Source organism: Siphateles boraxobius, unplaced genomic scaffold, assembly GCF_051911475.1.
Source record: "Siphateles boraxobius isolate OS27281-9 unplaced genomic scaffold, OSU_SipBor_1 320, whole genome shotgun sequence".
In the NCBI taxonomy this organism is placed as follows: Eukaryota; Metazoa; Chordata; class Actinopteri; order Cypriniformes; family Leuciscidae; genus Siphateles; species Siphateles boraxobius.
In genome coordinates this window covers 155,002-180,308 of record NW_027508943.1, presented here as the reverse complement: position 1 = coordinate 180,308, position 25,307 = coordinate 155,002, and the positions used below count along the sequence as shown (strand labels likewise).

The following is a 25,307-nucleotide window of genomic DNA, read 5'->3' as shown; positions in this document are numbered from 1 at the left end:
GCGCTCGGGGACGCGCATCGGGAACTTCAGCCACAGCTGAGCAAGCACAGAAAGTGAACGATATTAAACCTGGACAGTAACAAACTCTGTGTGAGATACAGTATGGTGAGTACAGGCGATTATTCTGTTCAACAATCGGACGACTTACAGAATGATATACTTTATTATCATGTTTATACAGATGTGATCAGTTATAAACTGCCCGAGCGTCTCGTATTGACATTGAAGCAGGTTTTTCCTCCTCAGGTTGTTTTGAAAGCGTGAATGTTTCTTAAGTTTACGACACAGAAAGGTTATTTGGCGAGGAAATAACTTAAAAAATGCCATTCATTTGTATTTCTAGTCATTCGCTGTTATTAGTCGCATTATTGTTTATCAGTTCAGTGATTATCATAGAGGTCTTTACATATCAGTTCTGTTTACAATAAACTTCCCTCTTCATTAGTTTAGCATTTAACTAGTCACTGTTGACATCAGCTGTCAGATGAAGTTTCGATCAACCTCTGATGTTTTTTTGGTCAATCGATACTATAGATAGAACAGGGGAACACACACACACACACACACACACACACACACACACACACACACACACACACACACACACACACACACACACACACACACACACACACACACACACACACACACACACGGTCAGTTTTGGTTCATGGACTTCAGATGGTCAAGGTCTGGCTGGTATAGGTTGCAACTACACTATGTAATCCTAAAGAGTGTCTTTGTCCATTCAAATGCATTCAGAAAGTATCAGTGAGTTGTAATGCATGAAATCCAGGAAAATCCCATTAACTTTCCTCCATAGGGGAAATGACTTAAAGGGATAGTTTAGTCCCAAAAATGAAAAATATCTCATTATTAACCCTCAAGCCATCCGTGTGTTTATGACTTCTTTCAGCCAAACACAATCAGAGTTATATTAAAATATCCTGCTCTTCCCAGCGTTATAATGGCAGTGATCGGAGCCTGAGATTTTGAATCCATAATCATACAGGGGCCTTCTAAAGTCAAGAAAAATATACATATTTATAGGGCTGCAACTAACGGTTATTTTAATAATCGATTAATCTGTCGATTATTTTTCGATTAATCGATGAATCGGAAAAACAACATTAATTTCCAACCCTTTATTCAAAAACAAAACTAACTGCAAAAAAATGGACTAAAACAAAAACCATACACATTTATGCTTTACATCTGCCAAATATATAGGCTTTTTAAAAATAAAGTGCACAAGAATATGTATATTTTTGTTTAAAGTGACCTAAGCTGTCAGAACAATAAATAATTTATACAAAAAATAAAGAAAAATACAAATCAGAAAACTTAACCGGATTTGTTTGAACGTCAGAACGTGTTCTCTACACCACACTCACACACAGATGCACACACTCACAAACTTGTGTTTTGTTTTGTTTTTGTCAAAGATGTCAACCAAAACAATAAGTTTGAGTCAAACTTTTCCTGCATGACCGATCCTCCACTGACCTCAGATCTGTGTTTCAGCGGGGACAATCATTCTTAACGAAGTCTGTTTGATTAGACAAAGTTTGATTGCAAACGCTTCACATTCATGGACTCGTGTCGTCAGCAACAGACGTTAGTGGATGACGGTCTCTGTGGTAATTACTCTAAATCTGATATATCAGCTCTGCCATAATCGCTCTCTCTCCTAATCCGGGCGATCTGGGTGTGTGAGCTTCTGTTTCTCATTAAGACCGAGTAAAACGAAGAGAGTTTGGATCGTGTTTTAGAGCTGAACTGACTCAGTTTTACAATCCGTTCTGAACAACTGTGTCCTCATGTATAACGGCAGCGTCGCACAGAACCGGCCCTGAACGAGCCGTACGCCACTTCACACACACGAGCTGTGATTTATAAACACACACTCGCCGGGAGAATGTGTGTGTGCGCCTGTGAGTTACTCTGATCATCAACGACACCGATGATGATCTGAGCGACTGATGAAGGAAAAACACTTTCATATTCATTATGAGTCATCATCATAAATACAGTGAAGTTCACAATAACAGTTTAAATACATAAAAGAAAGATTTAAACTCTGTTTTACATCTGATATACACATTTAGATTAAATATGCCATTCTCATTAATGGAGTTAAGCACTTAAATTACATCAAATCATTACTGAGAAGTTTTATATATTGTAATAAATAGAAATATTAGTAGTGTATGCTGTTGAACACATGCTGTGTTTTAATGTTTGATGAGCGCATGATAACAGCAGAACTCGATTCCCGTCAGCAATTCTGGCATGTCATGTGACCCGTCAGTGGCTGATTCTGGCATGTCATGTGACCCGTCAGCGGCTGATTCTGGCATGTCACGTGACCCGTCAGCGGCTGATTCTGGCATGTCACGTGACCCATCAGCGTCTGATTCTGGTATGTCACGTGACCCATCAGCGGCTGATTCTGGCATGTCACGTGACCCATCAGCGGCTGATTCTGGCATGTCACGTGACCCATCAGCGGCTGATTCTGGCATGTCACGTGACCCATCAGCGTCTGATTCTGGTATGTCACGTGACCCATCAGCGGCTGATTCTGGCATGTCACGTGACCCGTCAGTGGCTGATTCTGGCATGTCACGTGACCCATCAGCGGCTGATTCTGGCATGTCACGTGACCCATCAGCGGCTGATTCTGGCATGTCACGTGACCCATCAGCGTCTGATTCTGGTATGTCACGTGACCCATCAGCGGCTGATTCTGGCATGTCACGTGACCCGTCAGTGGCTGATTCTGGCATGTCACGTGACCCATCAGCGGCTGATTCTGGCATGTCACGTGACCCATCAGCGGCTGATTCTGGCATGTCACGTGACCCATCAGCGGCTGATTCTGGCATGTCACGTGACCCATCAGCGGCTGATTCTGGCATGTCACGTGACCCGTCAGCGGCTGATTCTGGTATGTCACGTGACCCATCACTGATTCTGGTATGTCACGTGACCCGTCACTGACTGATTCTGGCATGTCACGTGACCCGTCACTGATTCTGGTATGTCACGTGACCCGTCACTGACTGATTCTGGCATGTCACGTGACCCGTCAGCGGCTGATTCTGGCATGTCACGTGACCCGTCAGCGGCTGATTCTGGCATGTCACGTGACCCGTCAGCGGCTGATTCTGGCATGTCACGTGACCCATCAGCGGCTGATTCTGGCATGTCACGTGACCCATCAGCAGCTGATTCTGGCATGTCACGTGACCCGTCAGCGGCTGAATCTGGCATGTCACGTGACCCGCCAGCGGCTGATTCTGGCATGTCACGTGACCCATCAGCGGCTGATTCTGGCATGTCACGTGACCCATCAGCGGCTGATTCTGGCATGTCACTTGACCCGTCACTGATTCTGGCATGTCACGTGACCCGTCAGCGGCTGATTCTGGCATGTCACGTGACCCATCAGCAGCTGATTCTGGCATGTCACGTGACCCATCAGCGGCTGATTCTGGCATGTCACGTGACCCATCAGCGGCTGATTCTGGCATGTCACTTGACCCGTCACTGATTCTGGCATGTCACGTGACCCGTCAGCGGCTGATTCTGGCATGTCACGTGACCCATCAGCGGCTGATTCTGGCATGTCACGTGACCCGTCAGCGGCTGAATCTGGTTGGTCACGTGACCCATCAGCGGCTGATTCTGGCATGTCACGTGACCCATCAGCGGCTGATTCTGGCATGTCACGTGACCCATCAGCGGCTGATTCTGGCATGTCACGTGACCCGTCAGCGGCTGAATCTGGTTGGTCACGTGACCCATCAGCGGCTGATTCTGGCATGTCAAGTGACCCATCAGCGGCTGATTCTGGCATGTCACTTGACCCGTCACTGATTCTGGCATGTCACGTGACCCGTCAGCGGCTGATTCTGGCATGTCACGTGACCCATCAGCGGCTGATTCTGGCAAGTCACGTGACCCATCAGCGGCTGATTCTGGCATGTCACGTGACCCATCAGCGGCTGATTCTGGCATGTCACGTGACCCGTCAGCGGCTGAATCTGGTTGGTCACGTGACCCATCAGCGGCTGATTCTGGCATGTCACGTGACCCATCAGCAGCTGATTCTTGCATGTCACGTGACCCGTCAGCGGCTGATTCTGGTATGTCACGTGACCCATCAGCGGCTGATTCTGGCATGTCACGTGACCCATCAGCGGCTGATTCTGGCATGTCACTTGACCCGTCACTGATTCTGGCATGTTACGTGACCCGTCACTGATTCTGGCATGTCACGTGACCCATCAGCGGCTGATTCTGGCATGTCACGTGACCCGTCAGCGGCTGAATCTGGTTGGTCACGTGACCCATCAGCGGCTGATTCTGGCATGTCACGTGACCCATCAGCAGCTGATTCTTGCATGTCACGTGACCCGTCAGCGGCTGATTCTGGTATGTCACGTGACCCATCAGCGGCTGATTCTGGCATGTCACGTGACCCATCAGCGGCTGATTCTGGCATGTCACTTGACCCGTCACTGATTCTGGCATGTTACGTGACCCGTCACTGATTCTGGCATGTCACGTGACCCATCAGCTGCTGATTCTTGCATGTCACGTGACCCGTCAGCGGCTGATTCTGGTATGTCACGTGACCCATCAGCGGCTGATTCTGGCATGTTACGTGACCCGTCAGCGTCTGATTCTGGCATGTCACTTGACCCGTCACTGATTCTGGCATGTCACTTGACCCGTCACTGATTCTGGCATGTCACGTGACCCATCAGCGGCTGATTCTTGCATGTCACGTGACCCATCAGCGGCTGATTCTGGTATGTCACGTGACCCATCAGCAGCTGATTCTTGCATGTCACGTGACCCGTCAGCGGCTGATTCTGGCATGTCACGTGACCCGTCAGCGTCTGATTCTGGCATGTCACTTGACCCGTCACTGATTCTGGCATGTTACGTGACCCGTCAGCGGCTGTCAGTCTGCCTTGGCAAGTGTCAGGACCATTTATTTTTGGCAGTTTTTGTGGTTTGTGTTCCTTCCTCTCTAGCTCATTTAATATGCATCTGTTGATATGATTATGTTCCTTTGTATGATTGATGTTTTGGGGCCTGTTATCCCAATTAAAGCAGTCAAATGACCCTGATCACGACTGGTTGGTTGCTAAAAGTGAGAAAATCTCCTTTAAAGTTGTGCATTTATGTTTGTGATTATGCTGCAGTCACTCACAAAAATAAACGGTTTATATATTTCCGGTAGGAAATTTACAAAATATCTTCATGGAACATGATGTTTGCTTAATATCCTAATGATTTTTGGCATAAAAGAAAAAATGATAATTTTGACCCATACGATGGTATTGTTGGCTATTGCCACAGATATACCCGTGCGACTCGTGACTGGTTCTGTGATCCAGGGTCACATATTTTCCTAATGTCTTGTACGGTTTTAAACATGGATCACGTGGATGAATATGGAATATGCATATGCAAATGATATGCAGATGAGGATCTGCACAGTAAAACGAGCTCATATATGTATATTTCGGGAGGAGACGCGTGTGCACAATCTTCCTCTGACTGGGATTATAAAGGGGATTCTGCGCAGGTTCTGAACATTTTTTGCCGTACAACATTTTTTTGTCTTTCGGGCGCAGACACACTTTTAGTGCGGATCCTACACACAGGTTTCTAAACGAGAGCCTGGTCATGTAAAGCCGCTGAAGATTTGACTGATGATGAATTTGCAGATTCGTTTAGGGAAGGATTGCAGTGTGAAACTCACAGCCAGTAAATACTGTTGTCCATCCCAAACACTGAGCCATCGGTAATACAAACATTTATATGTCAACATGTTAACATCATTTATTTATTTCAGTGTAATTTAAGTAGTTATTATTTGAATTACTCGATGTCTGAGGGAGTTCAGGCTCTTAACGGAGATTGAAAGAGTCTTTGTGAAATCTCTGAGGAATCCTGGCTCTACCGGTCGCTCTTGTTTGTGTGTAAACGCTTAAAGTCTTCGTTTAACAGATCAACATCCCTGAACCTGAGACATGTCCTTAGTGCTCAGGAAATTCTAGTACAGTTACTCATCATCATGAGCCGTATTGATGGTGATGCTTGTTTCGGCTTCGGGATTTTAGTTAAAGTGCACCATTGTGCTATTTTAACGGTTCATAATTGTTTAGTTTTCTCCTAGCACAGGTTTACATTTATGTAGAGTCAGAAACACTTTAATTTCCTCATAATCTCCACTGCAGCGTCAGCTTTTCTCTCAGTGTCTGAAATGCTTCTATAAAGATTCAGTCTCTCTAAGCTCCGCCTCTCTGAGAGATGCTCTGCTCTGATTGGCCAGAAAGCAAACACTCATTATCATATCTGAATCTCACAGTGATACGAACAGTAATGATGGCGTGAGTTTTACCGTATCAATCTCAGAAAACAGCGTCTTCTCGACATGAACAACACGAGCCAAACTCTTCCAGTCTCACTAGTGTTTGAGGGCGGAGCTAAGAGACGCTGCTCAGCCAATCAGGACCACAGGCTTCATTTTCATGATTGAGCTCCATGTTCCAGTGTTTCTGGTTTGTAGTCGTTTACAGTTGCTGACAGTGAAACTCTGAGTTATTATAAGTTATTCTGTGGCTGAAGCTCATGATGGTCAAACCCACATCCGCTGTTCCTCCAGTCTGTACACACACACACACACACACACACACACACACACACACACACACACACACACACACACACACACACACACACAGTTTGATGACCTCATTTCCTGTGCAGCCACTTGTTGATGTTCTTGTTATTGGTCCTCTGGGAGCGTCTCAAGGTTTCTCAGGAAAGAATCTGAGTGTGTGTGTGTGTGTGTGTGTGTGAGAAAAAAGAAAAATGAGAGAAAATGACCATTAAAATTTATGGTCCAGCAGCTCCAGTGGCATTTTCAGTTCACCCCCACATCTCAATTAAAATTACAGTAATGCGTAAACAAAAGACGATAATGCTCCTAAAATAGGCTTGGGTTATCAGTCATGTTTCATCGGCTTTGTTAGATTCTCCTCTTTCATCGAGTTTGTTCTGTAGTCTATTAATATAATTAGATTATATTTGAACTGAACATAAATCAGGCGTGGCTTCCCATAACCCATAGTTCTCTGTAAACGCTATTAATACACTCGCTATTTATAGAGCCGTCATTAGAGCAGAGGAAGCCTTGTGTGAGGTAAAGGTCTCGGTTATGATTGAGATGCTTGGAGATTATTTAATTAATATAAAGTCCAACTGTTTATGTAAAGTCCTGGCTGTGAGTTATGTGCCATATACAGGCGTGAAGAGACGTTTCTCATTACTCACCTTCATTTCTATTCAAATCTGTATAACTTATTATGAGTCGAACTTTAGAGGAATGATTCAGGAAATATGATCTTTTCATATTAAAGCAGAGACGACGAAAAAGCACAATAAAAGTGTATCATTGCACTATATTTTAAATCTTCTGAAGTCATGCAATGCTTTTTGTGCAACAAACTCACTGAAAATTGACATGCATTATTGTTATGATAGTGCGATGGCACTTTTTTTTCAATGGTGCTTTTTTTTATTATTTTTTTTAGAGCTTGGCAGACAATTTGAAGAGTTGTTGTATTTTTAATGGACGACAAAGAGATGCATGACTTTTTTTCCCAGCTTAATCGAAACATAATAGGGAGTAAATGAGACTTTTATGCTATTGGCTGATCTCATGTGAGTGACAGGTTGCCCCGCCCACATCTTCAAAGTGTTATTCTGATTCAAGATTATTAAAAAAACATTGACGTGTAATGATAAATAATTCAGAATAACCAAACAGGTCCTTGAGATCCTGTAATCTTGCTCCGTCTGGAATAATTGACCAATTTGGGTTAAAAATGCTTCATCTCTACCAAGTTTGAAGCTTAAAAAACACCTTAATCAAAGCTGGTATAATGTCTGTATTATGTTGTGTTCATTTATATTGTACAGCACTTTGTGTTAACATTGAGTTGCGTTGAAAGTGCTTTAGAAATAAAGAAAAGAAAAAAAGAAAGAATAAACACTGCAATATTACATAAAAAAACTAGCATTGTCATTTTTGATTTCATGGGGACTTTAAGTCTTCTCAGTTCTCAGATGATTCTCTCCTGGTCTCTCGTGGGTTAACCGTCAGTGGTTTCTGTGTTTTTTTGGTCATCTAAAGTAGGTCTGTTGTTGCCAGTGTTCCCAGTGAGAGCTTGGCACGGCCGGCACCGGGAGCTGTCCGGATCTCGTGTCCCGGCACAGAAACACGGGCTCAAACTGGGCCGTGATGGAGATCGAGGCCTGCAAAAACAATGTCAGGTTCACCGGTTCAGGATTCGGGCAATATTCAAGCCTATAAAACACAAATCACATTAACATTTTCCTTAGAAATGCATTACGTTAATGCTTTTATCCAAATCAACTTGCATTGCATTTAAATACACTGATTTTAGTTAATTCAATTCAATTTCACATTTATATTTATAGCACTTTTTACAATACGTATCAAAGCATGATTAGCTAAAAATGTACTTAAGCTTAAAAGTATTTAAGCTTAAGGCAGAAACAATGAGCTCATTGAAGTAAAAAATACATGCTTGTTAACAAATGATTGAACAAAAATAATACTATATATCCTATATATCTAAATATCCTTTATATATATATATATATGAAAAGTTCATGCAATTTTCCCCTTCATGCAATCAAAACAATGCATTCTTTTCTCTAGTGATGCATCAAAATTTCACAACAGAAAATCATCTTTCGATCATCTCTTCCTCTTTACTAGTTACAGCACCACATAAACATGAATGGACATGTTTTAAAAGATACAGAACGACTTACTGAAAACAATCAGCGCTTCAACCACGGAAATATGTCAATAACAGCGTTTAATGTGCATATTTCACGTCTCGTTTAACCTCAGGAAAGCATTTCAGTGACCATAAACTCGATAGTTAGAGGAATGAACTCTGAGGAGCGTTTGAATAAATACATGCACTATATTCGTTATATTATTTCTTGCTGTCTTCAACACAAGACGTGGGCGGATAAATGTTGACTAAAGGTGTGTGTGTGTGTGTTTCGGGGTTGATCGTGAATATATTTTCTTGTCTCATGTCGTTCTGTTCTGGTCGCCTGTAGAACCAGTTTAACCGTGTCCAGTGTGACCCATTTACAGGACCTGAGAGAGACACTCGGCACGCTGTAGCCTACTTACACACGGCTATATATACACCAGCACATCACACTCATTCAGAACTTTCCTCTGCAAGTGTGATGATGAATTTAATGTGTGTTTGTATTTACGGCTTCATGTGTCACTGTCGTTCTCGGAGGATTACTATTAGTGTTGCTCATACTGGTTTGAATGAATATTACTTATCTAATCAGCTAACTGGTCTTAATTGGCTGGTTTTGGGATCACCTGATGTGTGTTTACATACACTGTATTCTTGTATTCATGTTGTAGACTGCGTGTGAATGCAAAATGAGCTCTTGTATAAACTGAAGCATATGAAGCGTTTACACCTGCTATTAACATCCATCTCAGCATCAAATACTGGTAACACATCTGGACGTGTTCAGAAACACGCGTTTGTAGTATTAGTGCTAATGAAACCTTGTTGCACTTGCATGTATTTAGTGGCATCATTAGTCAGCTACATCACAGATCGTTTCAAAGCAGCTTCACAGGAAAATAACAGTTAATGTTGCAAAATTAATACTGCGAAACAAGAAAACAGCTTAACAGAGACAATAGTTAATTATTCAGCTCAATTCAGTTTATTTAGTTCTCATCTGAGGGTACGTAATACGCACGAATGACGTTCATGCACCCAAAACGCGTTTTTTGTGTAAATGAACAGCCAAAACGCTTAAAAAGTGTTTAGTTGAAACCGGAGTGGTGTAAACAGCCCCTGATAGTGTCAGTGCAGTCAAACCAACAATATTACTGAACATTAAGTGTCTTTTAAAACATTTTCACACTTTACATTTTTTTTTACTTACAATTTCTACCCGATAAAATGTTTTAGATCATGACATATCTAGAAAAATATATATACATTATAAAAATGCCTATTATTTTAGGATTTGATTCATTTCCAGGTCTAGAAACCACGAGAATCCTGCTTCTCCAAAGAGACAAAAAAATTTATTCAAATAAGTAATATATTAACATCTTGATTTCCTTTAAAGCTTATTTTAAAGCTTAAGGTTTTGTCTTGTTTTATGTTTTTATTTTTGAGGCCCCTAGTGGAGCCGGACCCCTGGATGAGCACTTGTGTCTAAAAGAGTCACGTTGTTGTGTTAAATCGTTGTGTACGAACTAGCGTTGTCAGTATTGCTTAATCGTGGAATATTCCCATAACCAGTGTTGTGTAACTCATTACAAGTAACTTGAGTTATGTAATCAGATTACTTTTTTCAAGTAACTATTAAAGTAACGCATTACTATTAAATTTCCAGCAAAATATCAGAGTTACTTTTTCAAATAAGTAACGCAAGTTACTTTCTTTTCACTTTTATTGACTGACAGCTCTCCTGTCCTCATGTTGAGAAAAATTGTGAGTAAATGCAGAGACGTTGTGTGTGTGTGTGTGTGTGTGTGTGTGTGTGTGTGTGAGCACACGTTAGCATGCGTTACTAATCTCTCTCACAAAAATACGATTCAGTATTCCTCAAAATGAATGAAATCAGTGAAATGCAAAATCAGAATAATACACAAACCTCCAATAATTAAATATGTTAAATAAAACAAATATTTTTATACATCTCACTTTATTGACCAATGTAATTGCTGCTGATCTTCGATAATTCAGTTAAACCATAAGCAAAAATGACTTTAGATTTTTTGTTTTCATTGGTGAAGTGTTAAACTTTCTACATGTGAATTTGCATTTCCTTCAGCCTTATTATTTTCAATTTTTGCCTGAAAGGGTTTTACATTTGCCAAAAAATATAACTTTTTGTTATAAAAAAACAAACAAGCCCAGGTGAGAAAAAGTAACAACACATTACTTTTCTTAAAAAGTAACTAGTAACTAGTTACTTTTTAAGGGAGTAATGCAATATTGTAATGCATTACTTTTCAAGGTAACTTCCATCAACACTGCCCACACACACACACACACACACACACGAGTACATGATGTACCGAAGAAAATAATAAGACACTGAAGGACGGAGAAGGAGAGAGACGGAAGAGTGCGAGTGCTTAGAGGGGTTTGAGAACGAGTGGAGACAGAGCTACATTACACACGTGCAGCGGACACACACACACACACACTCTGAGACTGAAGCACTTCAGCTAGAGAAAGCGAAGCGGACTGACGGACACACACATCAGCGTCACAGAATCAGGCGACATGCAGGATTTAACATCAGGTATGTGATTATAAAGAAGAACCGTGTGTGTGTGTGTGTGTGTGTGTATGTGCTGAAACGGTGTCTGCTTGACAGGCACTAGTTCAATCTTAGACCAATCATTCTCTCACTAAAGAGACTCATTGTTTAGAGACTAAATAAAGAATCAGCTTTTCTTGAGATGTTTCTCCTAATATTCCTCAAGAGAAGTAAATCAGATTCTGTGTTTTTCAGTGTAAACATGCGCTAGATGGACGCGTTTGACCATCGCAGCTTCTCACACGTGACGCAGCGTTATAAGGATGTGACGCTCAAGTTAAAATACGCTCAATTTTTGTCTCAAGACCTTGTTTTTTTTCTATCAACTGACCTGCATCTAGAAAAAACCCAGTTCTGTGTGAATCGGAGAGTTTCGAGCTATAAAATGAATTTGGAGCATCTCAGATCAATGATGAAAAAGGTTCCTCTCTTGAATCTGAGCAGTTGTTGAGATCTCTTCTGAAACGAGAGATTACTGGAGTGTCAACAACATTCACAACTTGCTGTAGTGTGATGAACTTCAGTGTGGAGAAATGAAAACGCAAGTACATGTGACTTCAGGCAAAATCTCATTGTTCTCCATTTAATCTCATTGCTGTCCAGGAGAAAATGTCAGATTTGTCAGAGGGAAGTAGGAGGCAGCAAACACGACACCATTACTTGTAATCCGTGTATTTCTGTGAGACGGAGACGTGTATTTAAGGACGAGATGTGTATCTGTGATCCTGCGTAAAGCGTATGATACATGACGACTCAAACACTGATCTCGTGAAACATGAACCACTTCAGCTGAGGGATTTTGCAGTCAGTGCTTCATTATATTTACATTTATTCAAAGTACTTACAAATGAGGAATTATTCACAGAGCACAATGGCAAGACTAGATTATAGCTAGTGTTTGTTTATGGTTGTGGTAGTTGAGCTGTTTCTGATAATCATATGGAGGTTTAAATCTGATTCCACCACAGAGGAACAGAGACGGTGAAGCGTCTGGAAAATGACTTTGTTCCTCGTTTTGAAAGAACAAACAGGTTTTTGTTTTTTAATGCTTGAGGTTCACGTGGAAGCATGTAAATGTAGGAGAACGCAGTAATTCTAGACTTAGATTTCCTCATGTTTCTATTTTTATGACGAATGATTCACAATCATTTACATTATAATAAAAATTGTTTGTCTTTATGAGATTTTCTTAAAGTCCCCCTGCACTCAATAATTGTATCCCTTAAAACTCATCTTTGATCAACAAAATTATATTGAAACATATTTTCCTCGATGCCTTAAAATATCTTGACTGTAACTCGACACCCTTGCCTCTATTAGTATGCGCGGTTCTATGATATGCAAATGAGCCCCGCCTCCACTCACTCACTCACTCAGAGATCCACTCGTTGACGATCACACGTTGATCTGATTGGTTACAAGGTAGTTTGTGACGTCAGAAACACCAGCGATTTCAAAGCGTGTTTTTGAGACTGTCTTTGGTTCACTGCAGTTTTAAGCAGAAAATACTCAGCAATGCTGTCGACTTATGAATTTACACATGGTTTGTCTTAAAGCATATTAAAAACTCCACATAGACACATAAACAACATTAAAAGCTGGATTTTGACCTTTAAAATAACAACTTGCTCCGCCTATAGTCAGCTAAGGCTGTTGGTTAAAGGTTAAATGTGTAATTTCTGCTCCATCAAAGGAATCATAATCAAAAAACTTGTTTAACCAGTTTGAAAAATCATTCATTGAGCCGTTCTGAAACACAGAAGTAAAACACACCATTTCTCCTTGATAGTTTTGATGAAGCAAACGGAAACGCAGATGTTATGAACGGTGAGGAGAGATTTAATCAGATTTAGTGCTCTTATTGTTTGAAACTGTCGAAACTTGGATTCGTTAATCTAATGAAGATTAATCCCATATGAGCTAAGTGAGTTAGTGCTAATGATTAGCATGAACACTCCCAGGACTGCACTGGTTTTAATGATGGTCTATTATGGTTTATTAATGTGTCCAATAACGTGTGTCTCATCTACAGACAAACCAAAGTTTATTCACACACCTTTAACATTTCTCACATTATCAGTTTATTCGCTATATAGAAAATTAGCAGAACTCAGAGTTATTAGATCAGTTGATATTTGACTGGTTTTGTCCGTCCTTCTGTTAGACTCTCACACATGAATTATGTTGAATATCTGTCAGCTGTTAAATATAACTACACAATTAGATAATACCAGTTTAGCTCAACCAATCACCAAGCAATGCTTCATGTTGTTCAGTCTGTGGTGTAAAAAGCTGCATTAGTTATTAAAGAAAAAACACTTCAGCAAAACATGATCAGATCAAAGTGTCCCAATCATTTTAGTCGCAAAGTTTTACTGGTAGTCACTGTATATGACAAATGTTTCGGGTATAATATGTCACAGTTTACTTTATTTTGCTCTCCTCACTTGCATAAATGAACTATAGTGTCCTATAAATGATATCTGGTGTGTGAATGATTTTTGGTTTGACTGCAGGTTTTCTGAGCTCCCGGGTCGTCAGCCATGGCGCTGATCCAGTCTCTTCCCGTGTCCATTGACCACACAGGACCAGGCCTAATGGGAGCGATGGGAGCCATCAGCACCATGAAGCCCAATCACATCACTTATCCCGACCGAGACAATATCGAGGTCAGTACCAACTTCCGCAAGGGAACGCCGGGATCGGGACGCCTGTTATCCGACGCTTCCCAGGCTGGAAGCCGGACCCCATCCAGCAAGAGGAGAGGCTTCGTCGGCAGAGCCAAAGCCTTCGGCACTCGATCGTATTCCCATGAGGACTTGATACGGGACTGGAATGATAATCATTTGGATGTGGGAATGGCTGGTGTGGATGGGCCGCCGAAACTGGTTCCTGTGTCTGGACAGTTAGAAAGGGTGAGTAATTCATTGAAAGAATTTTTGCACGTTTCTGGTCTTATTTTGAATGATTCATACTGTTTTTTGTGAAATTTTTCATTAAAATATCAGAATTACAGAGTACAGGATTAGGGATTAATACAAATATCCTGGTCCCCCTCTATACTCTCCTATAGCTAGCATAATAAAGCCCAAAAATCATAAATCATATCAACCAATATTAGAATTTTATTACATTTAATATCTCAATATTTTATTGAATTGAATTGAATTTCTCATATTTATTAAGTGAGCGCTTGTTGACTACAAAAGTAGTTAGTTAAATAAATAAACGTTAATTAAAAAAATTTAATCTGCATCAATCAGCCAATACAATTTTATTACAATTCATTTATAAATTTAATTTTATTTAATTCAATTTAATTTCTTTTTATATTTATTAAGTGAGCACTTGATTACCACAAAGGTAGTTAGTTAAATAAATAAATAAACATTTTATTAATATTAATTTATCAATATTTTATTTTATTCAATTCAATATTTTATTATGCTTGACTGCAAAGGTAAAGTCAGTGTTTAAAAAAAATAAAAAAAGTGTTTTTTTTAAAAAAACATTTAATCTGCATCATATCCAATATTAGAAATTTTATTACATTTAATTTATCAATATTTTATTTATAATTCATTAAGTGAGCGCTCGATGACGGCAAAGGTCAGCAATTTATCAAATGAAAATAGTTATCAGCTTAATGGTACTGGCCAGATTTTAAATACTGGTGTATCCTTAAATTCAAACCATGAGGGTCAAGTTCGGTGTTTAAGCCCAGAGCCAAACCTTCACTATGACCTTTTGTTATATCAAAGATCTGATTGGCTGCTAGTAAAGTTGATCTAAGCACATGATACTTGGCAAAAACTGAGAATCATCCAGTATCCATCACTCAAACTTATTTCTGTATACTTATCAGTGTTTACCAGCTAATGCTTCCGTTTCTCATCATCTCTGACTCTGTTTTCTCCCAGAATGCTCAGCAGGCCATAATCAGACCCACTGCCTTCAAACCCGTCATTCCCAGGAGCCGGAACGCCGTGCAGTTCTTGTCTCCGCGGCCCGGCGCCGGTCTCTCGGGAAGCCAAGGAAACCTCAGCAGGTTTTCTCCGGAAGACGAGGACATTACGCCCGACAGAACGACGGAGCGACGCAGTTCGTACAGCGGCGCTCGCAACGGCCTGTTCAGCCAATCGTTCAGCATGACGGAAACGGCTCGCGCCTCGTTAGCGAATCTCCCGGCGTATAACCAGAGCGAGCCGAGCAAACCTCACGCACACTCGAACTCCGACAGCGGGCGCTCCTCGTCCAGCAAGAGCTCGGGGTCTCTGGGAGGCCGAGGACAGATGATGCTGTCGGATGTGGGATCGGGAAGACCTTCGCCTCCACCCGTCGAGGTCTACGAGAACATCATGAGGGATCTGGAGGACAAGCTGAGAGAGAGAGATCAGGAACTACAGCAACTCCGGGAAAACCTGGATGAGAACGAATCCGCCATCTGTCAGGTGTGTGTGACGGTTTCATCTCTTTTAGGACCATCTAAAGCTTTAATGTTGTTTATATGAGACCCTAGACCACAAAACATGGGCCATTTAAAAAAGAAAAAGCTGAATAAATAAGCTTTCCATTGATCTATGGTTTGTTAGGATAGGATAATATTTGGACGAGATACAACTATTGAAAATCTGGAATCTGAGGGTGCAAAAAAAATCGCAACATTGAGAAAATCTCCTTTAAAGTTGTGCATTTGTGTTCGTCATCCACTCAATGTTTTATATATATACGGTAGGAAATTTACAAAATATCGTCATGGAACATGATCTTAATATCCTAATGATTTTTGGCATAAAAGAAAAATCTATACTGTAAATTTGACCCATACAATTTATCGTTGGCTATTGCCACAAATATACCCGTGTGATTGTGACTGGTTTTGTGATCCGGGGTCACAAATCATGATGATTCGAGTTCAGTGTTTGTGCTAAATCTGTGCAGATCTGTCTTACACAAACTTTCCCAGCAAAGTGAGTAAACATCATAAGTAACACCAAATTGGCTAGAGATTTGACAGCGTTATCCGCCACAGTTGATATTTACCCGCATTTGTTTCATACCCTGATCCAAACTCAAACTGAAGACTAGCAAGCAATTTTGCTTTTAAAAGACGTCTAATAGCGTCAAACACAGCCCAGATGTCGAGGCTAAAACAAGGCAAAATTTGGGCCGTCAGTGAAAATTTAATAGACGTCAAAAACCAGAGCCCAGGAATACACTCGTCGTCAATTAGATAAAGAAATGAAACCAAACACCTTGTAATCACTGTTGACTTTGCTTACATGATGGAATATCACACACCTCGCAAGTTATTTCGGCAAAAACGACATGTAACCAAATTCAAGGTTATTATGGCTAGAAGTGTGTTACTTGTATTCAAATGCACATATAGACATGCATGTGCACGCCGTCATCGTTTTCACAGATTCACGTTTTTGAAGTTTACACAGAGATGATAACATTGTAAAAAAATTAAAAACTTGCACCGTAGAACGTAATAGTGGTGGGGGGAAAAATCGATTCTGTTCAGTATCGCGATATTTTGCGCGCGCAGTTATATCGATACAGTTTTGCAATATTTAATTATAAAATTATCTGTTTTACTTTGGGGTTTTCTCCATTGGTTTTCTCAGAGTTTACTCTGATAATTTACAGTCGCGTATTACATCCACAAGGTGGCGCTTGTTGCGTTGCTTTGTTGTCCTGCATTCAACAGCAAATTCAAATGAAAATGGCTTCACTATTACAACCGGTTGCACACGACGCTCCGTGTGGATACATTTCGGTTTTATGAGTTACAGGTTTATGTTACTCTATTGTATTTAAATAATTTTAAGTTTATGTACTGGGAGCTCATCATTCATGTGAGAGGTCTCCTATTCAGAGAATAATTACGTCCTGTCCTGTGATAAGGTCCTGTGTCCTGAATGTTCAAGAACAAGCTTTCAAGTTTTTGCACTTCAGTTAATGTGTAGAAGATCATGTTTACAGAATTAAATGTGACATTTGAAGTGAGTCTTATTTTCCTCATTTTTTGTAATGGCCTTTGAGTAATATGGGGGACTTGAATCGGAATATGTTAAGAATTGCAATAATGGCCCAAATATCGCAATACTATCGAATCATCACATGTTTGCCAATTCCCACCCCTAATAACTAATGATCTTTACAATGGAAGTGAATCAATCAAAAACTAACTTTATCTGGACAATAACTTTATTCTAGAGCCGCTGTAAAGCCTAAACAATCTCTGTTACTGTAATCTCCTATTATCACTGTAAAGCTGCTTTAAAACATCTATATTGTTAAAAGCGCTGTATAAATGAATATGATTTGACTCATAGGTGGACTATAGTTAACCTAGACAGTGAAATGACGGCTCTTGCTGGGTAGTTTCTAACAGATTATATGCTTGTGTGTGTGTGTGTGTGTTGTCTTAGGTGTACGAGGAGAGGCAGAAGCGCACGGAGCTGGAGATGGAGGAGTTCAGACAGACGTGTGCCGCTAAGATGCAGAAAGCGTCCCAGAAAGCTCAGCGTGAACTTCAGCTCCTGCAGCTCCAGGTGTTTCAGCTCCAGCAGGAGAAGAAGAAGCAGAGCGAGGACATGACGCAGATCCTGCAGGAGCGGCAGAGACTCGAGGAGCGGTGCGACTCCTACGAGCGGGAGCACACACACCTCGGACCCAGACTCGAAGAGAGCAAGTGGGAGGTGAGGAGGAGTCCGATTACAGCGTTACAAGAAGTAATGGCTAGGACTAACTGAGATTGTGAGGCTATGCTTAGGAATAAAGCAAGATTTTGCTTTGCATGCATTTCCAGTGAACCAAAGACAGTCTCAAAAACACGCTTTGAAATCGCTGGTGTTTCTGACGTCACAAACTACCTTGTAACCAATCAGATCAACGTGTGATCATCAACGAGTGGATCTCTGAGTGAGTGAGTGAGTGAGTGAGTGGAGGCGGGGCTAATTTGCATATTTATAGACCCACGCATACTAAATGAGGCAAGGGTGTCGAGTTACAGACAAGATATTTTAAGGCATTGAAGAAAATATGTTTCAATATAATTTTGGTGATCAAAGATGAGTTTTAAGGGATACAATTATTGACTGCAGGGGGACTTTAATGAAAATCAATCTTGCCGTCTAGAAATCAAGAAGTAGAAGTAGTGGCTAGGGACTAACTGAGATTGTGAGACTATGCTTAGGAAAAAAGCAAGTTTTTGTTTTGCATTTCTCAGCTGGTTCTTAACTTTATTAATTATATTTATTACAGAGCTTGTAGCTTACATTCTTCCCAAAGGATAACATGTGCTTCCTAGTTAAAAAAATTAGGATTGCATAAACAAAAAAACTTTACAGTCATGTATCAATGTGTTTTTAAGATAGGAACGGTCTATTTTAATTTCATGGTCAATTATTGTATCCCTTAAAACTCATCTTTTATCACCAAAATTAGATTTAAATGTTTTTTAATTGAAAAAAAATGTCTTCATGGCTTAAATTTTTTCAATGTAACTCGACACCCTTGCCTCATTTAGTATGCCCGGTTCTATGAATATGCAAATGAGCCCCACCTCCACTCACGTTATGTAGACATTGACAGCAGCGCGGATTGATAGAAATGGAAAGAAAATAGTGGCGATTAAAACTGAGGTATGAATTCTGACCGGCGTGTTTTTTGTGTGTTAAATTAATCAAGCTTTGAAACGCAAATAACGTTGCGTAAAACGTTTTTTTACTTTCTTTACGTAAAAACGCACAGTTTTGAGGCCCCGGAAACTAACCGGGAGTACTTTCTTGAAAAACTTCCAGCGGCCAAAACTCTGACCAGGGAGGTGACTACAGAGTGGGTCAGTGTGTATGCACTATAGTGCTGGTAAGGATTCCATACAACTTCTGGTCTTAAATGGGCGAACTAAACCTTTAAAAGTGAGTTTCAGTGCAGCTTCAAAGTCTCGGCACGATCCAGCCGAGGAATAAGAGTCTGATCTAGACAAACCAGCGGACATTTATAACTAAATAAACATTTATATACTTTTAAACCACAAATACTCATCTTGCACTAGCTGTGATGCAACACACATTACGTAATCAAGTTGAAAGGTCAAGTGTGACGTAGGCGTAAGAACCGACCTAGTGTTTTATCAAAAAATAAAGGTAAACCAACAACATCAGACATCGTTGTTTTACCTTTTAATTTTTTGTGGGGGAAATAAAATTAACAGGAAATTTTAATTCTGAAGTGAACTAATGCTTTATAGCCTCTTGAAATTATAGTTAAAGGTGCAGTCTGTAAGAATGACAACTGGTGGAGGAAATAGGAACTGTAGTCCTATTCAAAATATCCGAGATCACTGTTTCCCGCCTCCACAGACTCGACGCTCACACTGTCGCCAGTTTGAGACACACGACAGAAACGAGCGCAATGGACAATGAAAATAGACAAATTGTCTACGTGTAGCATCACATACCAAAACAAAAACAGCCTGGAAACGCACATTTCAAGGTAAAATACCCGGCTGTAGAAGTGTTTTTCATAGAAACGAGCATCTTTCCTCAATATATGCAAACAGATTATGGTATTTTTCTGCTTTAGTAGATATCGTGATCTGCAACGCGCCGGGAACTACGTCATCACGTTGAAAGGTCATGTTGATGTCGCGGGCAACGGCGGAAGTACCGCCCAACTCGACCGTGCGAAGGAGGATAGTTCAAATTGTATTGGTCGCTTTGTAAACAGTGGGGCGGTACTTCCGCCGGTGCCCACGACATTGAGCGTGACCTTTCAACGTGATGACATAGTTCCCGGCCCGTTGCAGATCAGCTCAATCCGTACAATTGTAGTTAAAAAGTATACAGATATATATTTTTTTTTTTGAAAATGACCCATCGTTTCGCTAGATAAGCCCCTCCTCCTCAGCTGCGATCGTGCACAGCCATTAAAGCACTTCAAAGACCTTTAAAAATTGCATTGATTTGGACTTCAAAACGTTGGTTGCCATTGAAGTCCATTATTTGAAGAAAAATCCAGAAATGTTTTCCTCAAAAAACTTAATTTCTCTTCCACTGAGGAAAGAAAGACATGGATATCTTGGATGGCATTGAGGTGAACTAATCCTTTAAGTCATTTTTGGCTTTATCCCTTAGGTGTGCCAGAAGTCTGGTGAGATTTCGATGCTGAAGCAGCAGCTTAAAGACCTTCAGGCGGATCTGGCTCAGCGAGTCGGTGAACTGGTGTCGGTGCGCGGGCAACTGAGAGACGTGTGTGTGGAGCTGAAGACGTGCCAGAGTCAGCTTCAGGAGGCACACACAACCTCACACACACGAACCCTAGAGCTCGAGGTCTGCGAGAACGAGCTGCAGCGCCGCAAGAGCGAGAACGAGCTTCTCAGAGAGAAAATGAGCCGTCTGGAGGAGTCGACGTCTCACGAAAAAAACGAGGACCTGAAAGCCTCCAAGCATCAGGTCGACCGACTCAAGGCCGAGCTCGCGTACGCATCCCAGCACTCGTCGGATCAGGCGGTTGCGTTCGAGAGCGAGAGGAAGAGCTGGGAAGAGGAGAAGGGTAAAGTGATTCGATACCAGAAGCAGTTGCAGCAGAACTACGTGCAGATGTACAAAAGAAACCGTGATCTGGAGCGATCGCTTCGTGAACTGAAACTCGAGCTCGAGTCGAGAGAACAGGACGACGAGAGCAGTGGAAACGAAGTCACGTTCGACGACATCGCTGCGACCGAGATCTGAAAGCATCTTTGTTTGAGGAAGGCGTTACGGGAATCTGTCATGCTAAAGCTAAGTCATCGTTACACTGCAAAAAAATGCATTTCTTACTTAATATTTTTGTCTTGTTTTCAGTCCAAATATCTAAAAATTCTTAAATCAAGATGCATTTACTAGATGCCATAAGATATTATGTCTGGTTTTCTGGGGTTATAAATCAAAAAGAGTTTTTGCTTTAAATAAGCTAAATTATCTGCCAAAGGGGTAAAAAAAAAAATTTAATTTGAATTAAGATTATTTTTCTTACCCCATTGGCAGATAATTTTTAGTTAAGCAAAAACTCACTTAATTTTGATTTATTTCCTTTCAAATATCTTTTATAGAGATATTTGGACTGGAAACAAGACAAAAATACTAAGTAAGAAAATAATTTTTGCAGTGTAGGGCTGGGATTATAAATCGATGCATTGTGAATCGAAATGATTCTGAGATTTTCCGAATGCATCGCGATTTACTCTCGAATTGATTCTGAACTTATTTTTTAACAGCGGATGGTCTTCTAATGCCTTACACACACCACCGGAACCTTAAGTTCGAAAGTTCTTCATAAAGTTCGGAAAGGTTGAAGTGAATTACATGGGTGTTTACATTAATCTTGCGTCAAAAAAGCATTCTGAGGTGCAAGTACATTCTCAGACTCGGCTGTTAGCATTTGAGCAGTTAAAAACTAGCCTAGAGCGCCATCTGCTGTTATAAACTAGCCTGGAGCGCCATCTGCTGTTATAAACTAGCCTGGAGCGCCGTCTGCTGTTATAAACTAGCCTGGAGCGCCATCTGCTGTTATAAACTAGCCTAGAGCGCCATCTGCTGTTATAAACTAGCCTAGAGCGCCATCTGCTGTTATAAACTAGCCTGGAGCGCCATCTGCTGTTATAAACTAGCCTAGAGCGCCATCTGCTGTTATAAACTAGCCTGGAGCGCCATCTGCTGTTATAAACTAGCCTAGAGCGCCATCTGCTGTTATAAACTAGCCTGGAGCGCCGTCTGCTGTTATAAACTAGCCTGGAGCGCCATCTGCTGTTATAAACTAGCCTAGAGCGCCATCTGCTGTTATAAACTAGCCTAGAGCGCCATCTGCTGTTATAAACTAGCCTAGAGCGCCATCTGCTGTTATAAACCAGCCTGGAGCGCCGTCTGCTGTTATAAACTAGCCTGAGGCGCCATCTGCTGTTATAAACTAGCCTAGAGCGCCATCTGCTGTTATAAACTAGCCTAGAGCGCCATCTGCTGTTATAAACTAGCCTAGAGCGCCATCTGCTGTTAAAACTAGCCTAGAGCGTCATCTGCTGTTAAAAACTAGCCTAGAGCGCATCTGTTGTTAAAAACTAGCCTGGAGCGCTAACTGCTGTTAAAAACTAGCCTGGAGCGTCAACTGCTGTTAAAAACTAGCCTAGAACGCATCTGCTGTTAAAAACTAGCCTAGAGCGCCATCTGCTTTTAAAAACTAGCCTAGAGCGCCATCTGCTGTTATAAAGTAGCCTAGAGCGCCATCTGCTGTTAAAAACTAGCCTAGAGCGCCGTCTGCTGTTAAAAACTAGCCTGGAGCGCCATCTGCTGCTATAAACTAGCCTGGAGCGCCGTCTGCTGTTATAAACTAGCCTGAGGCGCCATCTGCTGTTATAAACTAGCCTAGAGCGCCATCTGCTGTTAAAAACTAGCCTAGAGCGCCGTCTGCTGTTAAAAACTAGCCTGGAGTGCCATCTGCAGTTAAAAACTAGCCTGGAGCGCTAACTGCTGTTAAAAACTTGCCTAGAGCGCCGTCTGCTGTTAAAAACTAGCCTAGAGCGCCGTCTGCTGTTAAAAAGTAGCCTGGAGCGCTAACTGCTGTTAAAAACTAGCCTAGAGCGCCATCTGCTGTTAAAAACTAGCCTGGAGCGCCAACTGCTGTTAAAAACTAGCTTAGAGCGCATCTGCTGTTAAAAACTAGCCTGGAGCGCCATCTGCTGTTATAAACTAGCCTAGAGCGCCATCTGCTTTTAAAAACTAGCCTAGAGCGCCATCTGCTGTTAAAAACTAGCCTAGAGCGCCATCTGCTGTTAAAAACTAGCCTAGAGCGCCATCTGCTTTTAAAAACTAGCCTAGAGCGCCAATCTTCTGTTAAAAACTAGCCTAGAGCACCTTCTGCTGTTAAAAACTAGCCTAGAACGCGTGATTTTTTTCCCCAAACCACTTCAGTGGAAATCCCGCCCTGCAGCCGATTCTAAAGTTTTCATTGGTCATGTACTGATTGCCTACACCAAACACTGATCCCTAAACCTACCCGTCACTGTCCTAGAGCGCCATCCGCTGTTAAAAACTAAGCTCAGAATCGATTCGAGAGAGAATGGCGATGCATTCGGAAAATATTGGAATCGATTTATTGTCCTTAATAATCGTCTACTGCCGCACTCATTTCAGAAATGTGCTCTGCATAAAATGCAAAATCTGTTCTTAAGTTTGTTACATTATTTATGTGGCCTAATAATAGGTACAAATACATTTAATGGACTCTGTGTCAAATATTTTTGGGCACATGTGGAACATGTTTGTAAACTCACAGAAGTGCACTTTTGTGTAATTAGCCGTTGTGCGCAAATATTGTAGGGCTGTGAAACGATTAATCGCATCCAAAATAAATACTGGTTTACATAAAATATATATGTGTGTGAACTGTGTATAATATAAATACACAAACATGCATGAATATATTTAAGAAATATTTGTATGTATACATTTATATATAGTTTATATTATATATATATAAATATAAATATTTGATATATAAATAACTTAAATTTAACATGATGTGTGTGTATTTATATTATACCAAAATATTATACATAGTACACGCATATATTATGTAAACACAAATTTTATTTTGGATGCGATTAATCATTTCACAGCCCTAAAGTACTGCATAACATTTGCAAATAAAGCCCCATTTCCATCAAGAAAACCAAATCTTCACCTTTTGGCGAAGATGGTGCAAAGTATCAGTAATAAAATATAAAATTAGCTTGCAACTGGGAAAGCCTCCATAATAAATATACTTAGAGCGTTCAGATGAAGCACAATAATAAACTACTGATGTTTGGGAACACAATCGTTTCTGAGAGGTCAGACTTTGGCCCTCGTTTGAGATGCTGCGATGCGATTGGTCCGCTGGTTAGTCCAGTTATCCAATCACATCCTCCGTTGAAGAAAAGGTCACCAAAATTCACTACTCGTGGCTTTTCCCCATCATTAACATAAGAAAGTAGACTTCTGCTCAGTGTCTTGATTCCTGAAGCACAATTACACTGATCACATCATGCCAGAATTACTGTTATCGAGTATCCGATTAGTAAAAGCTGCTCATGCGTTTGTTGAAATCATAATTATAAAGTTTGAAAGCTCAAGCTGCCCTCACTCGTCTTTTGTGACATGTTAAAACCAAAATGGCTTTCGTTCTTCAAGTTGAATGTAATTATGAAGTATTTTGCTGTTATCAACAACACAGCTGCACATGCATTCGTATTGGTGTTAAAAACATTGATGAATAATTTCAGTCACGAGCAGCCAATAGAATCTCATATTGTAATTCTGACATGAGGTGATCGTGGCGATATTCAATACTAGAGTGAGGAATATGATCTCTTTATCCATAAAAGCAACTGACTGTTATATTTGTACCAAAATAAAAGCATTACTGCACACTTTAGATTCACATACGGTCACATAATGTTGAATAACCTCATTGTGCACATATATAGATGCGTAGCCACTGTGAATAGACCAAAGCATTGCTGGCGTGCGTTTAACCGCTCTGTTTCTTGTGGGTGATTGTGGTGGTATTGTAATTTTTTTTAATTAACGGTATTTGTATGAAGGCAATACATTGTATATTTTTTGTGCTGTATATTTAATGTTCCTATGAGCTGTTTGTAATTAAACTCCTGCAATGAATCAACTTTACTGGTCTTTTATTCGATATCTATGTTCTTGAAAATACTGATCTTTGCAAGAAATCAAGTGTCACCCGAGCAATTAAACCAGGATTTATTCGAATTTACTAACATGTCTGTACATGATGTTGGATGGTTGTGATTTCTGAAT

At 40.7% G+C, this 25,307-nt stretch overlaps 2 protein-coding genes across 7 annotated transcripts in view; one reads left to right on the top strand and one right to left on the bottom strand.

Annotated features, from left to right (window-relative positions):
• lzts2b (leucine zipper, putative tumor suppressor 2b) lies at positions 1-25,161 on the top strand. 2 transcript variants are annotated; one of them, XM_077194740.1, is made up of 6 exons: positions 1-105; positions 13,968-14,366; positions 15,372-15,902; positions 17,892-18,161; positions 20,601-23,774; positions 24,116-25,161. In XM_077194740.1, the coding sequence occupies exons 2-5, from the start codon at positions 13,995-13,997 to the stop codon at positions 21,195-21,197; spliced, it is 1,770 nt and encodes a 589-aa protein (XP_077050855.1). In that variant the 5' UTR covers positions 1-105; positions 13,968-13,994; the 3' UTR covers positions 21,198-23,774; positions 24,116-25,161. The 2 variants fall into 2 exon arrangements, with proteins under 2 accessions (XP_077050855.1, XP_077050856.1); XM_077194741.1 differs by lacking the exon at positions 24,116-25,161 and having other exon boundaries at positions 11-105; positions 14,038-14,366; positions 20,601-21,347.
• Positions 7,581-25,307, bottom strand: part of pdzd7b (PDZ domain containing 7b) — a 49,037-nt gene continuing 31,310 nt past the window's right edge. For 2 of the 5 annotated variants that reach the window (XM_077194738.1, XM_077194735.1), the window contains one exon: positions 7,581-8,395. The gene's annotated coding sequence lies outside the window, so the exon portion shown is untranslated. Of the gene's footprint in view, positions 8,396-14,241; positions 14,350-25,307 lie in introns of those variants that run through there. The other 3 variants (XM_077194739.1, XM_077194736.1, XM_077194737.1) reach the window with 2 other exon arrangements.